Here is a 16,885-nt window from a genome sequence, read left to right as displayed (position 1 = left end):
TTAAGATCAGGACACCAGGGAAAGGGAGGCAACTTTGCTTTGTGTCCTCGATGAACTCACAATTTCCAGCAAATAAACTAATGATTCAAATTGATCAAACTCAACCAAAATATGTGAGTGATTATGTTGATTTTATTTTTGAAGTTGTGTGAGAGTTCTACTTTGAAATCTGCCCACTATTGTATTATTCGGCTGAGTTGTTAACCGCCGCAATGAGAATTCTTTTTTTTTTTCCCCCAAAGGAAGCGTTTGAAAGTCGCATTGTTTGAATTTCACGCCCGACATGCTGACACATTTCCAAACGTTAGCTCGGGTTCATCTCGATGAATGGCGGGCAGGCCTCAACTTGTGTGTGCGAGCTCACCTGTGGTCACATTTCAACACACATTTCAAACTAACGCAAAATGACTTCCTGTGTCTTTTCAAGCGTTTTTTTGTGGATGTCTGGCATATTTCACGACGCTAAGTGAAACTGACGACGAGACTCTTTGCTATCATTTTATCGACTAGGAACTTATGTTTCTTCAGATATGACCTCCAGATGACAAATCATGTTCCTGTTGGTTGTAAACCTCAAACATGTTTGACATTCCCACAAAAATGAGAACGTTACCCATGTGGCATGTGTGACACAGATGGTTTAGACTTCAACTACATTCTGTTCAAAGTCTGAGATGACACTTCCCATGTTTAGCGACAAAATGACTTTTTGGAAAGAATTGGATTCACTTTCATCAGCCCTAATTAACAAATATTATTTTCTAATTTTGAATGATTAACTCGCCAGTAATGGCTCAAGTAAGCTAGCAAGCGAGCTTTAGCTTACCGTTCTCAATTTTTTCTGGAGCTCGCAGCACATGTTTAGACTTTTTGGGTGCATTTGTGGTTTGCTCAAATACACGAGGACGCAGTTGCGGCCAAGACTGGAATTAAATGGACCACAGTTCCTCCTCCGAGAAGGAAGAAGGTGGATCCAGCAGTGGTGACTATGAGAAACCTCCAACCCCGGCAACTCAAAGACAAAAAAGCTTCTATCTTTAAGAGGGGAAAAAAAAAAAAAACAGCTTACGTCAACATCCGAAAAACACGAGCCTGAAAAACCATAATTCTTTTCAGCTGTATCAGTGACGACCCGGAATGCGCTAATCTTTTGTGTTTGATGGAAACAGACAACCAGCCTCGGAGACGCTAAATCTTCCAAACGTGTCCCGGTCCAAGTTTTAAGTTACAACAAAAGCTTATTTCCTAGCTGGAGCATTTTTTTTTTTGAAGACGATTTAAGAGTCAATCAGCAGTTGAAAGATTTGTTTCCCATTCCACCTCTAGTTAAGATGTCATCCATGATGTTTGATGAGGTCATTTAAACCAACTTACTCTTCAGAGAAAACCTCATTGGCAAAGATGACATCACAACGTTTCAGACTAGCTGATAGTTGTAGTTTCAAAGCAATCAACATTTTGCAGTACTGGAAAAAAAAATCACTTGACTGCAATCAACTGAGTCCTCAAAATATATTCAGGGCTTGTAGTTTTGTGAGTGTTCTCCAAGATGGCTAAAGGGAAAGGCAAAAAGAAGGGGAAAGGGAAAGGCAAAGCGGTGGTCGTCGATGAAAACACGCCACTGACCGAACTGACCGAGCAGCAGCTGATAGAGCGAGTTGCTAAGATCACAACGGATCTGACCCGCATCCAAGATGAGAAGAAAAGCTTCCAGCTCATACGAGACCAAGTCAAAGCCTTCTGGGAGATCTCCAAGCAGAAGCTTCAAGACGTGAAGGACAAGCTGCGTGAGGGCAGCATCGTGCGTGATGAGGCCAAGATGCTCCACAGGATGAAGGTGACCAAGTACCAGCAGAAGGTCCGGCACCTGGAGTCCGAGTGCCACACCAATATTTCGCAACTGACACTAGACGGGTCCGGTTTTGCCACCATCACCGACAACAAGAACTTTGAGATGGAGCAAGGGGCGCTGAATGAGATCCGCAGCCTGCAGATGGACATCAGTGAAAAGGAGCTCTACAACCAAAACCACATTGAGCAGCTTAAATTCGACCAGGCGTCCAAGCTTGTGGACATCATGGTCCCGCACGACTGGAGGAAGGTGGAGCTGGAGGCCAAGCACAACGCCAAGATTCTCCCCATGTTTGAAACGTCCGAGAAGAAGCTAGAAGCTGAGATCAACGTCCTGGACACGCAAATGCAAATCCGTCTGGAGTCGCTGAAGAAAGAGCACGACGGCGCTTTCCGCCATGCGCTAAAGCGAAGCTGGGAGTTCTACCAAGCGCATATGGAGGAGATCTCCCTCTTGGAGAAGCAGCTAACCACCATCATGTGCCAGGGCGTGGTACGGCAGCTGACGTCCATCCAGAAGCAGCCGGTGTCCCAGCAGGAGAACCTCCAGCAGGACAAGAAGAAACTGCAGGAACTTCACCAGCAGCTGGAGAAGCACAACGAGAACAAGGCCCATCGCGAAGCCAGCAACGCTCGCCTCGCGGTCCTGGAGGACGATCTAGAAGAGCTTTCCATGAAGCACAGTAACCTTGTGCAAGAGCTGGAGTCCAAGGAGCTGGAGCACCAGGAACTAATCAAGAGCCAGGCGGCGGGTCTTCTAGAGGTCCAGCACCGCAACGGACTACGGACGAGACAGCTGAAGCTCAAGCTGCAAGCCGCTACCGAAACTTTACAGAAGCTTGAAAGGAGCCTTGGCGCATAACGCTGACTTGGGGGTTCACCACTTGGGAGGTTTGGACACCCCCCAGTAGACCTGGACCTGGAAAATTGCAGATGTTGGAGTTACTTGAGGACAAACCAAGACAGACCTCGGGAACTACGACTGTAATGGCGTCGGGCCTTAACAAAGTACAAATACTTTTTCCAGCGTCTGTACTTGAACTCATTCAGTGCCATTGACGGTTATAGACGTCAATCATATTAACTGTGTTGGCAGTGAATGAGTTAAGTTCTAAATGTAATTTTTTATTCTGATGACGTTTACCTGGCACCAACAAAAACAAATATCTGGTATCTGAGACCTTGATTGACTTGAACGGTATCTTAGGGCAAAAAGAACACAGCGTGACTTTAATAAACAAAAACAAAGCGGCAAACAATCTTCATATTTTACTTAGACATCCTTCATACATCTTTTTTTTTTTTTACACGCCAGTTTGGCACCAAAACAGGACGTTGTTAAAATCGTCTTTGGTTTGCCAACAAGATAAGTTTGTAACCTTTTCTCCTAAAAACACATCGCCCTTGATAATCCGTATGCGGGTCACAATGGCCCGAGACAGCTCGGGCTAATCTATTTCCTGCTAGTTGTCGGATTCGCTGGCATGGTCGCGGTGATAACACTGAGTGTAGAACAAGGACTTCTAGGGAGAGGGGGGGGTCGAAAAATCAACACTTGGACCTCATTTTTTTGCAAACTCATGACTGAACCTCCATGTTCTGGATCTCTGTGACCCATTACAACAGAGCCTGCTTTGGAATGTTCTGTTGAATGAACAGCAGGGTCCCTAAACACAACCAGATGTTCTCCCGCTGAAACCATCGTGGTCCTGCGCTGGGCCGGGACCTGGACCGATCCAACCCGCGTCACCACGGACAAACCCCAAGCCTGGATTTTTTAAAGTCTTAACTAAACAGTCTTTCTTCCTGTGCCTCTGTGAGGTAAATGTTCCTGGTGTGAGAGGTTCTTTCTTTGGAGGGGAGCGAATCAAAACACACACGACGTCATTTTCGAAAACACTCGCTCTTTGTGTGTATGGGCGTATATATTTGGAATTGGCGTTATAAATCTGTACGCAGAAGTTCCATCTTGGATCAAGTTGATCAATGAAGAAAAAGGTTCTCACGTCTTTCACATGGAGGAGTTTGGAGGAATTTGAGAAGCCCTCAGGGGGGTGAGCAAGGGTGAGAGGAGGGTGAGATGGCAAAAAGAACAAAGGCGGCGAGTGCAGATTAAAGGCGGTCGTAAAAGGCGGCAGACTGTGGTGGAGCGTTAACGTTGAAACCGTGCCGGAACTGCAGATGATTTGATTTTGGGAGTGTCATGACAGGTGGAAATGGCTTCCACGATCAAAAGGCGTCAACGTTGAGTTGACGGCGATAATCCCAATGCGTACAACACCGCAAAAATAATTGGAAACTATGCAGGATGCATGCCAGGCCTATAGGTGGCGATGTTCGGGTTGTAAAGAAATGCCGGGCCCGATTTTTGTCTGTTCATCTTCTCGGAAAACGTTTGAGGTCAAAATTCGATTATTGTAATTGTATTTTGATACTTAAATTTGTACACATGTAGCGACAATAGGGCCATCTGACATTTTTTTACCAGTCAACAAAACAGAAGCACGTGTGAGAATCCGAGGTCAACGCACACCTGTGAAAGTTTCAACTGGCACAGTTTTTTTTTTTTCAGGGTTTTTGGACTTTGGACAACAGGAACGAAACCCAAACATGTCTCCCCGCTGAAGCCAAATATTTGTTCTTCTTTTTCTCTTCTCACTAGCTCCTCACACTGCAAACTCTTTTTTTGACACGGTGATGTCATGACTGAAGTTTTCAGTCGACAGGATTGCGCAACGATGCTAATACCGTTTGTTATTGCTCCTCACGTTACTGACAGATTCACATTTTTCCAGAGTTTTCTCATTGATGATACCCTGATATATATTAAATGTTTATACTTCCACCATTTTTACAAATGCCTTGACTATAAATAACATTTGAGTGACTGGAAATTGCGTAAAATGACATCTTGGTCCCGGTGAAACCAAAGCGAGGCTACTTATAATGTAAGTCAACGCCGCAGTCAGTCACATATTCAGGAATGTTATTACTGCAGTTAAAGGGGGATGGAGCTTTAACAGCAGAGGGGGGGGGCGAGGGTGAGGGTGCATGCATGAGATAGCAGAGTGCACTGATGCCTGAATTGACACTCTCAGGTAACACGTTCGTACCACAGAGTCTAGAGCCGACATTCCATCGAGTGGGGGGGGGCGTGGGTTTTGCAACATGGTTTGCAACAATATCATAGAAACGTGACAAATTTAACAGTACTCCAATGATTTCATGTTTTACTTCAATTCATTGTGTTTCTCCTTCTGGTGTGCCCACATGGCCACCAGGGGGCAGTATCTCGTTATATAGTTATATTTATATCAATATTACCTTTTTTGACTTCAAGGACTGTAGCATCAAGGGTGTATTTTACACCTGTATTCTAAAGCACTGATGCCCCCCCCCCCCAGCCCCCCGGCCGCAGAAAATCAATCGAAGGTTTTTGAATTACAAAGTCATAAAAAAAAAAAAAGGCCCCATTATCTCATTACTTTCCTCGACATAATCTCCTGATGCCTGGAAGGCACAAAGCTGGCATGAATTTTGCATGTTTTCTTAAAAGCGACGTCAATAGTTGCAATGCATTATTTAGTAGCGACAAGCGTTTTCAACTTGCTCAAAATGTTTTTACACAGACACCCGCACACACACACATACAAAGTGTCTCATTTTCCCTAGCTCATTGCACACCATGAGCTAATGACAAAAGCTGCTGACTGGCTTTAAATGACTTTTAAAGGCAGCGGCAGCGAGTCATTGGGCTCAGTCGGTGGGTCGCTCGGTGCAGGGGGGGAGTTATACGACACTGCTGGGGGCCGCTGCGGAGCGCCTGCGTGTGTTTGAATCTTCACAGATAATTATGTATAACCTGCATTGCCGCTCTCCTCATTTGAATTGCAAACGACGCCACGTGCAGTGCGTGTTGTGTTTATCCTTCATTATTCTCACTGGCATGTTAACGTTTGATTTTGGTCATTTGATTCAAACAGTATTCCAATGTTTGAATGAAAAGGACGTCTACTGTATAGGGTTACCATGGTGTATTGTTTTCACCGTACCATCTGGTGACATCCACTCCTTGACTCCCGTCCCCCGCCATCACCATCGCTTTCTTCGTCCCTCTGTCCCTCTTTTTGTCTTTCTTTGAGTGCGTCATTGTGATTTACTCAAGATGACTTCAATGTTTCGTGGCTGGACGGTACCTTGTCTCGCTGCTGGAGTTCAGTTCAGCGAGCATCAAAGTAGCAGGTCAAATGCATGCTCTGTAGGATTTAAGTTTGGAGATTCACCACTGAATCTTGCTTTGGCACTGTGTTTTGAGACATTACATCAGTTGTTGTTTTATTACTTTTCCATGACAGAAAATGGATGAATGCATCATTTAAATGGAGTTCTGCACCTTTGTGAATGTGATTCCGGAGTACACTTAGTGATTTATGACGAACATTGGGAGATTTTTAACGAGGACGTAAGTAGTTTCCGCACTTAAAAATAAGATGGCCCACTTTAGGACGCATTTTCAGGACTTGCTTTTAATATCTTTATGTACAGTCCCACCGCTGGCTCCCCCTTCCACAGCCAGTGAGACACTTCCAATCTTCCAATCCAGCCGGGAAAGGAATGAGAAACCACCGTGGACGATACCAACTTTCGTTATATGTGGGGGAGTTTAATATTTAGCACTACGACGTTCCGCGATACTAAACATTAACAATTCGTATTAACGCAGAGAATTTGATCTAAATAGGTTTTAAACGTGAATACAATTAAGATTATGACATTCCTTGGCTGTGTTGTTATTTTACGCCGTCTTCTTTACTCTATCAACCCCTGCCTACCGCCCCCTCTCGCTGAGCTCATGTAAACCCAGAAGAAGAGCTGGAGCTCGGGCAGAATGTGGCGCGAGTCGACCAGTTCAACTGCTCTCTGTCGAATTTAAAAGTCTCTTTCTCGGCATCGCGGATATCCTTTTCCCTTTCCTTTCTCTTTTGCCACGAACAACACCGTGCCTGGATTAAATTGTTTTCAAGAGGATACGCCAATTTTTCTTAGCAAAAGGTGAGTTGTGGGTCATTCGCGAGGACTCTTAAAAAAAACTTAATCCAAGCAAGATCTGGTTGTGACGTTACGGTACGAACCTCGTAGCAAATATCCACCTTTTTATTTTGTAGCTGTTTTTATATTGGCAATTGTGTTATTTGAACCCGCTGGAAAAAAAAAAAAAAAAACCGTGTCCGGGCACGTAACTCGATGATGCTGCCAGCGTTAATGCACGGGGAATGTTGCCATGGAATTTTAGTAAGCCACTTTGCTTTTTTTTTTTTTTTTTAAGTGGGTGTCGTAGCCTAATTAATAATTATGTAATCGCTTTAAACGATGATAAATATGTAAAAGTCGTGGGTTTCCCCCCATGAAATCCACATTCTTTAGAGTTGTGCTTATTTTCTCACTTGTTATTGTGTAATTACTATGACACACGCGCGCGCACACAGACACACACACGTCAGATTCACTATGAATACTCATGTCACTTATTCTTGCTTTGTTTTTAAACGTTAAAGTGGAAAAAATAGAAATCAAAGCGTGGGAATAATGTTTGGAAAATGTCAATTACACACATTTCGGACCCCATTTTACATCCTTGTCTTGTTCCTATAAAAGGAAAGAGCAAAATTAAGGCTAACAGAATAGTTTTAGAATTACCCCCCCCCCCCCCCTTTTTTTGTTTTCAAGATTTCCTAAAACTTACAAATGAATCAATATGACTCAGAAAAGGGTTACATCAGATCTATTGTTTATGTTTCTACTCAAAATATTCACGGGTCATGATAAACCTCTTGCGAGTTTAACCATCAAAATTTCCCAGAGGGAATATTTCATTTTATTATACAGGATGAATTCTGTTAAAGGAGGAAATAAAGAGGAAATGTGGGAACGCGGATGGTCGCTGTGTGTTTTGATGACTCATTGAGATAAATGATTGGAATGCAGGAAGATAAAAGCACAAAAGTCATCCTAAAGCTTCTCCAATCGATTTGATTTCTCCGCCGCCTTTCTGTGGATGTTGCCGCTATTGTTTGCTTTGTATTCACTGGGGACTCTCTTTCTCTTAAGGGCAACACAACGAGATCGACATTGCCTCGGAGGGGAAGACTTTGGCGGTTGCGAAAAGTCCACCTTGGAACGGAAAGAGTCTTCCACCTGGTAGAGTGGACCCACTTCATATATAATTCACGCCTCTAATCCATGTATTTAACATTGTCAGGCATGTCTGCTTTCTGGACCTTATTATCAGAACAAATCCAACTCTCTGACCAAACAATCTTTAAAAAAAAAAAAAGATAGTCAGACATCTTGACGTCCTTGGTCAGGAAAAGGAACAATCGGGACAAAAACAACCCGATTGTCTGTCCTTGGCGACGTAAACATGGACACGCTGTGGTAAAAAAAAAAATGTCGTTAAAGACACCACCTCCACAAATTCTCTCTTGTATATCTCACAGGCCCAAATATGCTTTTACACTTTTACCCTTAAGTCTGTTTTGATGTGCGGTTCTTTTGGTCAGCTCCGAACATTGTAACCCAATTCAAAATAAACTCTAGGCAGGATGGGCTCGTGTGGAATCAGCACGACCTCAATCCACTCCCAAAAACTGCAAAGTCATACAAGTGACCTGTGACTTAAGTAATTAGCTGGGTCAACACCGTTTCTGAAATGCCCCCCCCCCCTTTAAAAAAAAAAAATGTCTGAGTTCTTCCTGCATTTGTCTCTCCTTCCTTGGATTGTGTTCTCTCCCCTCCGCTCCGATCCTTTCAAGGAAGTACGACCTTTATTCGCACGCTGCTTTTCATTATAGCTTTTCCTTCCATTGAAGACCTTCTGGCTGATAGATTCATCCTCTGGCGAGAAAACCAGGTGGATGCTGTTACGCATTCCGCCCGAGCTTTTAAAACATCTCGCTTCTTACAGTTGGGCCCAAAGTTTTGCCAAACCTCTTCCAGGTATGAAAAGGCCAAACGGGACAAACTGCCATCAAAACAAGCACGTTTTTTTTTTTTTTGGGCTTTGCTGTAATTGCAGCTCGCATCTTTTCAAGCCTCTCCTTAAAAGCTGTCGCGCTCTATTTCGAGCGAGCGTAATGGCCGGGTTGACGTCTCTGCGGCGTGTTGCGGAATTACTCACGCGCGGTTCGGCTGCTCCAACGCCGGGCGGGGGAGCTTGGGCTGTTCTAACATGTCCACTTGTGTGTGCGTGTGTGAAAGAAGGTATGCTCCTTTTGTTTATTCAAGAAAAGACTTGTAACAAGCTATTACTAAAGGCCAGAGATTGGTAGCTTCGCTTGACTCACTTTAGCTATTGTTAGCGGCAAACGTATTTAGCGTACGCGGCAGCGTTCACAGATTGGACAAGATGCAGCGATGACTCCCTGGCAAAGTCACCGTGACGGCTTCCGCTCCCCCCGGTGACACACGGAGGAACTATTTTGGAATATTTTAGATATCAGCACTGTACGGCAAAATATTTACGTGTTGGAAGTGCATACTTAGAACGCCGTACACACTAGCGTATGTTTACTCCCCCAAAAAAAGACACGGAGGGTGGCCCGATTGAAAAGGCTTTTTCCTGTTTATATCCCGTCTCTCTGACGACTGACGAGCGGCTTTACGCCGAAGGGAGGGAAGGAGGAAAGGAGCCAACCTAAGCATCAGCGTCAAGGATAAAGCCGCCGCGTGACCGCTGTGATTTACAGTCGGCCGTCAAGCTCGCCGGCATTTTCTCTTCAGCTGGATAAACGGCTCTCCCGGCCGTGGGAAAAAGTCACGACCTTTCAAAGAGAGCCCTTTAAACATCTCCGCAGGGGGTGTGTGTATATATAGATATAGATGCATGCCGTAAATCGCAATGGCAAAAAAAAAAAATGGCATCTAATTATTTTTCTAAATCGATCAGCCTTACTTCACAAGCTGAACTCAAAAGGGGGTTCCTCTTGTTCATCTTTAGTTTGAACCTTTTGTCTGATGTTATTTGGACAGTTGTGGGACGCTAACAAGGAATGCAGTTTGTGGGCGCTGCATCCCCAATCAATGGTCGCCATTGTCGGAATGAGAAGCAGATGTGAGCGAGGAATTCTCCCCACTGCAGCACTTTTCCTTTTTTTTTTTTTTTTTCTTTCATTTTTTCAAAGGCCCTCGCCTTTGAACGCCGTCTCTCTCGCTCGCTTTTTGATCCAGCATTGACACTTCCGCTACCTGCAGCGCAGTGACGGCCTCCCCCGGGGAAACCTTTTTTTTTTTTTTTTTCTTCCCATCTACAAAGCTGTGGAACTTTTCCTTTTGACTCGCAATTCTTGAGTCAGGAGCCACGAAAGAGACCCGCAAACTTTGAGAGCGAGAGGCTCCTTTTTTTTGTAGAATTTGATGACAAGCTCTGATGTGGAAAGCTTTGCCACGTTGACAGAATCTCTGTTTGCGAGGCTGAAAAGGCCGCGGGAAGCTCGGCCGGCCGCTCTTTTGTGCGCCGCCCGTGTTGCATCACACTCAGGCGCGGCGGCGCTAATGTGATTATCCGCCACTCTCCCTCGCTCACCCTAATTGCTTGGAGAACTTTTGTGGCCTTCTGTGGTCTCGTGTGCAGATGTTCAAACGCATTAGTAGATGACTTGAGCGGGTTATGGCTGACTCACCTCCAACCGCCGTTCATTTTTTTAGGGCCACACAAGAAGTTATCCTCCAACTCCTTCAAAGTTCTCTTGAAGAGCATCTAATCCACTAAAAAGCACCACAGAAGACCAAAGTACACAAACCTGGTTAAATACATAAACACTGGAGGATCTGGACTGCTCACAAGCGGATCACAAGACAACCACACGGGGCCCACCTCGTGGGAATCGATTCGAGACTCACTTTTGCCAACAGTGCCCAGCTGACAATCGTCTTATTCATTTACAGAAGAACGATTGTCTTGCTGGAAATATCACATTTGAATACGCCCCCCCCAACCCCACACCCACCCAGAAGACCAAAAGTGGAAGGTCAACTGCAAATTTGCCTCAAAAAGTCAAAACAATCACCACATTATGTGCTATATTTCTTGCTAGACACAGATGTAGAACCTTCTGGCGCTTCTAATGTACATCATTAGAAGCGGCTCGTGGCTCATTAACCTCACGCCAGCATCTGCTGTATGTATAGCTCCTGTGCTAATGCTACGTAGCGTCACTTTCTGCCATCGGAATGTGTCCCTCTTACAAATCGCTGGCTTCTTTTCAAAGGCTAATTGCTTCTTCCTCTTCTACTGTAATTGAATCCCGCCCATAACTTCCTAATCTGTTCAAGACGGGAAGACTTGAAGGTGAATGACTTCCAGCAGGAAGCGGCGTTGTTAATGCACAGCCAACTTTCTGAAAATTTTCACAGCGCTTAGAAAACTCTTTGTGTCTCCACAGCGGTCACCCGGTTGATCTCCATGTTCCTCTTCCGGGCTGAAGCGCGGCTGATGTCAGCGCGTCGGTGCTGGTGGTAGCGGGCGGCTGGACGAGGAAGATGAACAAAGTGAACTTCCACAACAACAAAGCCATGCAGGACCGCCGCTGCGTCTGTGTCTTTCTGCCCAACGACGACACGCTCAACGTCATTGTCAACGTGAGGGTAGAATTCAACTCTCCAACCTTTTGTTTCTACCGCACCTGATGTGGCTTGTTCTCCTTCTCAGGTGAAGACCGTGTGCCAGGAGCTATTGGTTCAGGTGTGTGACCTTCTAAGGCTGAAGGACTGTCACCTGTTTGGACTTAGTGTTATTCAAAGTGAGTCCACTACTTCTTTTCAGATGGCCCGTTGTGACCGCAGATGTATTCAGAACATTTTAGAGCTTGGCATTCCCTGGCTGTTAAAAGCGCAATGGATCCTAAAAGTAGCATGTCTCACCTAGCTGTCATGGAGGTCTCCGTCAAACCGGGCCTCCTCCTCCTGACTGGCTCCATTGTGCGGCCAGAAAAAGGCTGTGTGAGTCACTGCGTGTGTGCGTGTGTGTGTGTGTGTGTGTGTGTGTGTGTGTGTGTGTGTGTGTGACGCTGGCCGGCAAGTGCAGTGTGTTGCAAAAAAGACAGCTGGCCTCCAGATGAGCCATTGGCGGGTCGGCCGGTGCGCTGGCTCGGTGCCATCGGGTCTGATTGTGGGACATTCCTCAAGTGTTTGTCTGAACAGCGTGAAATCCGCAAAGCAAACAGCGGCCACCCAGCTGCTTTGACCCCCCCCCCCCCACCTGATGCCCGCAATACTGTGACCTCAAATGTGCTTTTCTTCCGGCAGATAACGAACATATTTACATGGAACTGGATCAGAAACTGTCCAAGTACTGCCCCAAAGAATGGAAGCGGGAAGCTAGCAAGGTAACTGTTGTGAATCGATAGTCACACGACTGGTGATCGGACACAACACCAGGATGGCCGAGTGGTTAAGGCGTTGGACTTAAGATCCAATGGACAATAGTCCTCGTGGGTTCGAACCCCACTCCTGGTATTCTTTGGCTAGCTTTTCGCTGTACTCTTACGTCGCCTCGAGCACTTCAAAGCTTCCAAACCACACCGAATCAAGTCCTTAACATCAAACAAGGCAACAAAGCGGGCGTAAGGCGATATGGCAACCCACACTAAGTTCTCAAACCGGACTTTCATTTCAAACATTTGCCTGTTGGAGTCGTGTGACGTTAAATTTGCAAGCGAATAACCACCCCGATGCTTTCTACAGGGTATCGACCAGTTCGGCCCTCCGATGATCATCCACTTCAGAGCTCAGTATTACGTGGAGAACGGACGCTTAATCAGGTAAGTCCGGCCTTCTCCCGTTAGCCAATCGTCTCGCTAACACGTGTGTGTGTTTTTTTTTTTTTTTTTTTAGTGACCGCGCCGCCAGGTACTACTACTACTGGCACCTGAGGAAACAGGTGCTGCTGTCGCAATGCATCCAGCGAGAGGAGGCCTACTTCCTGCTGGCCGCTTTTGCCCTCCAGGCCGACCTGGGCAACTTCAAACGGAACAAGCACTTTGGGAAATACTTTGAACCCGAAGCCTACTTCCCTCCATGGGTGAGTGCGTCGAACATCATTTTCTTGGCTTTCATCATAACGACGTATGATTATGTATCTTATGTCGTGCCTCCACAAATGTAGGCCAGCGAGTTTTATTTTGGTCACTAAAAGCGGCCCACATTTTTGTGTGTGTACTAAAACCACGCCCGTCTGATTGCTCCACACTTCCTGCAATCCGCCTCCTTATCCCAAATCACAACGGGAAATGAGCAACAAAAGCAAACGTCAACATGGCAATTAGTGAGGTCACATGTTGCATCAAAAAACACACGTGACCTTTCGTCCTCTCGCCCAGGTGATAGCCAAGCGCGGCGGCGACTACATCCTGAGACATATCCCCAACATGCACAAGGACCAGTTTGCCCTCACCGCCTCCGAGGCGCATCTCAAGTACATCAAGGAGTGCGCGCAGCTCGACGACGTCACCGTCCATTACTACAGACTCTACAAGGTGAGCAAATGAGAATGAGAATAGATCCGCCACTAAAAAGTCATGAATGAATCTTTTGATTTTTAAGAACATACATTTGGATTTAGGACAAGAAGGAAGTGGAGGCATCGCTCACTTTGGGACTGACTTTACGTGGAATCCAAATCTTCCAGGTACAATCATTCATCTGCGCGTCCTAATCCCAAAGCAAAGTAGTCGGCGTGAATTTTTTTCCCCCCTCCTTTCTGGCAGAACATCGGCTCGGTGAGGCAGCTTTTGTACGACTTCCCGTGGACCAACGTGGGGAAGCTGGTCTTCGTGGTGAGTCATCGCATCATCCTAAACCTCGGCGCCGAGGCTCGATTTGTCTTTCGTCATTGTCGCTGGAACGAATTGAGGATTTAAAAAGGCTTTTCCTGCCCACACACAAACTAAAGCCTACTTTGAAAATATGTCGGTGGGGATCAGCCATTTTGTCGTAAAAGCGGAATTTTTATGTCCGTGACCCAAATGCCATCATCGGCGGCCAAAATAAACGTCCGCTTCTTTTGTTTTGCATTCGACCTCGTTGCTCGGCTTCTGCATTTCCTCCTTCTTTTCTTTCGGCCGCACCCTTTGCTTTCGGCTCATCGTGGCGGCGAGACTCGGGGGTCAATAAACACCAGATGTTTGAGAAGGTTGACAAAGAAGACAAAACAAAAGTTCTGTTTGTACTTCCTCGTCATTATCATCCTTGTGGATGTGGAACGAGGCCATCGTCCTGACCTTCTGCTTGTGCTTCACGTATAGTTTGAAATTCAATCTGAAGAGAAGAATATTTGGACAGCCATTTTTGAGCTGAGCTTTAGCCATAAGACCTCCATTTCATATTTTGTTTATTTTCCTTAGGGAAAAAAGTTTGAGATCCTCCCCGACGGGCTTCCTTCAGCCCGGAAGCTCATCTACTACACCGGGTGCCCCGTGCGTTCCCGCCACCTCCTGCAGCTGCTCAGCAACAGCCACCGACTCTACATGAACCTGCAGCCGGTCCTCAAGCAGGTCCGTCGGCTGGAGGAACACGAAGGTCGGTCATAGAATTTTTTTTTTGGGGGGGGGACAATAATGAATGTCATCTCAAACGTCTAAATGTGTGCTTCCAGAGAAGAAACAGTACCGCGAGTCTTACATAAGCGACGCGCTGGAGCTGGACATGGACAACCTGGACAAGCGCTCGCGGGCCAGCGGCAGCAGCGGCGGCAGCGTCTCCCGCCACAAACGTCTGTCCCGCCACTCCACCGCCAGCCACGGCAGCTCGCACACGTCGGGCATCGAGACGGACAGCTTCCGCGCACCTCACCCGGCCCCCCACGGGCCCCTGAGGACATGCGGCGGCTCGTCCACCACCAGCCACGGCAGCTCGCACACGTCGGGTGTGGAGAGCGGCGGCAAAGAGCGCATCATGGATGACGACGGTAAGCTCGTTGCGCCCGCTGCCGAAAAACACCGACAATTGTACACTTGGAAATAAATCCTCCTGCAAACCCAGCAGAGATCGAGATGCTGGTGGACGACCCCAAAGACTACGAGGAGCTGAGCGAGATGTCCCTGGACCAGGAGCTTTGCATCCACATCACCGAGGACATGTTGGCCATGTCCCCCGATCACAACAACGGATTCTCCGGTAAAAACCCGTATTCTTCGTTTTGTTCCGATCTTATTGAGGAGAGCTAAAGGTCTCAAACGTTGGTCCCGGCAGGTCTCATCGTCAAAGATGTCAGCTCGTCCACCTCGAGCTCCTCCGAGACGGTCGTCAAGATGAGAGGACAAAGCATCGAATCCCTCCCGCAGGTAGGGTTAGCAATATGGGAAAATTAATTTTCTATTCATCACAATTACGATTTGGGCTGCCAACATAAAACGAACCTGATCGCAACAAACAGTCATAAATATAACGTGTTGAGTCATACTGTTCCAAGATGGCGGTTACGTGCAGACAATAAGCAACGATCACTCTGAACGAAAGAAGGCGGGACCACGAGAGCCTCAGATTTTCTCATCATTGTTCCCCCCCGCCGCCAGACGTTCACATGCAGGAAGCCGCCGTCATCCAGCGACCGCCACAGCCAGTCGTTGGACGACGTCCGTCTGTACCAGAAGGACTGCCTTCAGTGGGCCGAGCTGTGCCAGGACACTGCGCACAGCTACACCTTCGGATGCGCCCAGGAACTGAGCGACGGCGGCGGGGGCGGGACCCACCAAGGCCTGGCTGACCAGTGCACCGGCATCAAGAGGACCAGCAAATACTTCTCACTGGACCTCACCAGTGACGATGTCCCCGAGTTTGTGGTGTGAGAAGCCCCTTTCTTTTTTTGTGGTTGTTTTTGTTCTGAATCAATACGGTGGAACTCCAAAGGGATCGCAGAACACTCAAATGTGACGCTAGAAACCAAAGATCTGAAGGGATGGACGCTTTGGACGTCTTTTGACAGGAAGTGCAGCGTGCCAAATGTAACACGCCGCCCGACGTGCCTTCATCCAAAACGCCCAAGACAATCCATGCCGCCATTTTCAGCTTCCTCAACCTTTTGAGATGATTTGGCACTGTTTACTCAGCAGCATTTCAACTTTGCTCTGTGCCAATTGAAGTTTGTCTGACCCTGGAGCGTTTGGAGATGAATCTACTTCAGCTTACTTGGCCCCAGTTGAAGAAGATTACGCGATAAAAGTTTTAAGCTCACGCCGAACTGTTCACAATATGTTTTCAGCTCGCTCGACACGCTTTTTGCTTACTCGGCAACCGCTTTAAGCCTTCGCGGCGGCACCGTTTTCAGCTTGCGCCTTTGCCAATTTGAGCTGGCTCACTGTAAAGTGGAGGTTGTTACTTCTTTACATCAATTGACCGACAAAGTGTCATTTTTATGGTCAGTATTACAAGAAAACACAAACGTGACAGTATTTCACACATCTGAGCTTTTTGGTTTTCGCATTAATGGCTTTAAAAAAAGAAATGCATTTTTTATATATATATCATTTCAAATAGTTCCCAAATGTCTAACAAATCTATGATGTCCTTTTTACAAATTACTCCATGCATTAATATGTCCAGAAAAAAAATGATTATAAATCCTTCGTCTTCCGAGAAGCTTTTATAAAGGGAACCAAAAAAAGCAAAAGAACAGTTCGACCTTTTGGGAATATTTGCTCTGTGCAGGTGAGATGGAAAAGTAGTTCAGTTTTAATTGTGCAATCTTTTCTACATTGCAGCATTTTTGTTTTACTATCAATATTCCCAAAAGACTGTTTATTTCTACATGTTAAAAGATGACAAATGTCCTATTTTACAGACAAAGACACTTCTCATACCACGATTAAGGTACACAGCCATAAAAAAAAAAAAGAAAGAGAGTCCCTTTTACGTCTCTTATGTTGTCCTTTCTGTGAAAGGATCTATCTCCCTTCAGGAAAAAATATATATGTATTTTTTTGTAGCTAAAACAAAGTCGACTTTTCATTACTATGAAGTCTGGTCTGTGTGCCTTTTTGGT

At 46.1% G+C, this 16,885-nt stretch overlaps 2 protein-coding genes and 1 non-coding gene across 4 annotated transcripts; all 3 read left to right on the top strand.

Annotated features, from left to right (window-relative positions):
• The first annotated feature begins 1,415 nt into the window (after positions 1-1,415).
• Positions 1,416-4,691, top strand: LOC147045047 (dynein regulatory complex subunit 4-like). Its single transcript, XM_085932212.1, has one exon. It carries the CDS (start codon positions 1,550-1,552, stop codon positions 2,711-2,713), a length of 1,164 nt encoding a protein of 387 aa, XP_085788338.1. The 5' UTR covers positions 1,416-1,549; the 3' UTR covers positions 2,714-4,691.
• Positions 4,692-6,746: 2,055 nt separating this feature from the next.
• Positions 6,747-16,741, top strand: frmd6 (FERM domain containing 6). 2 transcript variants are annotated; one of them, XM_085931754.1, is made up of 15 exons: positions 6,747-6,903; positions 7,960-8,049; positions 11,292-11,487; positions 11,558-11,648; positions 12,154-12,233; positions 12,592-12,668; positions 12,742-12,928; positions 13,227-13,382; positions 13,469-13,534; positions 13,614-13,682; positions 14,250-14,424; positions 14,501-14,812; positions 14,890-15,021; positions 15,097-15,188; positions 15,420-16,741. In XM_085931754.1, the coding sequence occupies exons 3-15, from the start codon at positions 11,389-11,391 to the stop codon at positions 15,690-15,692; spliced, it is 1,809 nt and encodes a 602-aa protein (XP_085787880.1). In that variant the 5' UTR covers positions 6,747-6,903; positions 7,960-8,049; positions 11,292-11,388; the 3' UTR covers positions 15,693-16,741. The 2 variants fall into 2 exon arrangements, with proteins under 2 accessions (XP_085787880.1, XP_085787879.1); XM_085931753.1 differs by having other exon boundaries at positions 14,887-15,021.
• Positions 12,281-12,363, top strand: trnal-uaa (transfer RNA leucine (anticodon UAA)). Its single transcript has one exon. It is a non-coding gene; the product is annotated as a tRNA-Leu (tRNA).
• Positions 16,742-16,885: the final 144 nt, after the last annotated feature.

This window comes from Syngnathus leptorhynchus, chromosome 15, assembly GCF_054491065.1.
Source record: "Syngnathus leptorhynchus isolate UIUO chromosome 15, UIUO_Slep, whole genome shotgun sequence".
In the NCBI taxonomy this organism is placed as follows: Eukaryota; Metazoa; Chordata; class Actinopteri; order Syngnathiformes; family Syngnathidae; genus Syngnathus; species Syngnathus leptorhynchus.
Note: the sequence above shows the minus strand (reverse complement) of the source record. Positions and strands in the feature narration are given on the sequence as shown.

What these genes read in the sequence shown, in the direction of transcription:
- frmd6 (XM_085931753.1), top strand. Translation starts at nt 11,389, where the DNA reads ATGAACAAAGTGAACTTCCACAACAACAAAGCCATGCAGGACCGCCGC. An exon ending in AAGCCTACTTCCCTCCATGG is followed by an intron (nt 12,929 to 13,226) that starts GTGAGTGCGTCG and finishes CCTCTCGCCCAG; the next exon opens with GTGATAGCCAAGCGCGGCGG. An exon ending in TCACAACAACGGATTCTCCG is followed by an intron (nt 15,022 to 15,096) that starts GTAAAAACCCGT and finishes TGGTCCCGGCAG; the next exon opens with GTCTCATCGTCAAAGATGTC.
- LOC147045047 (XM_085932212.1), top strand. Translation starts at nt 1,550, where the DNA reads ATGGCTAAAGGGAAAGGCAAAAAGAAGGGGAAAGGGAAAGGCAAAGCG.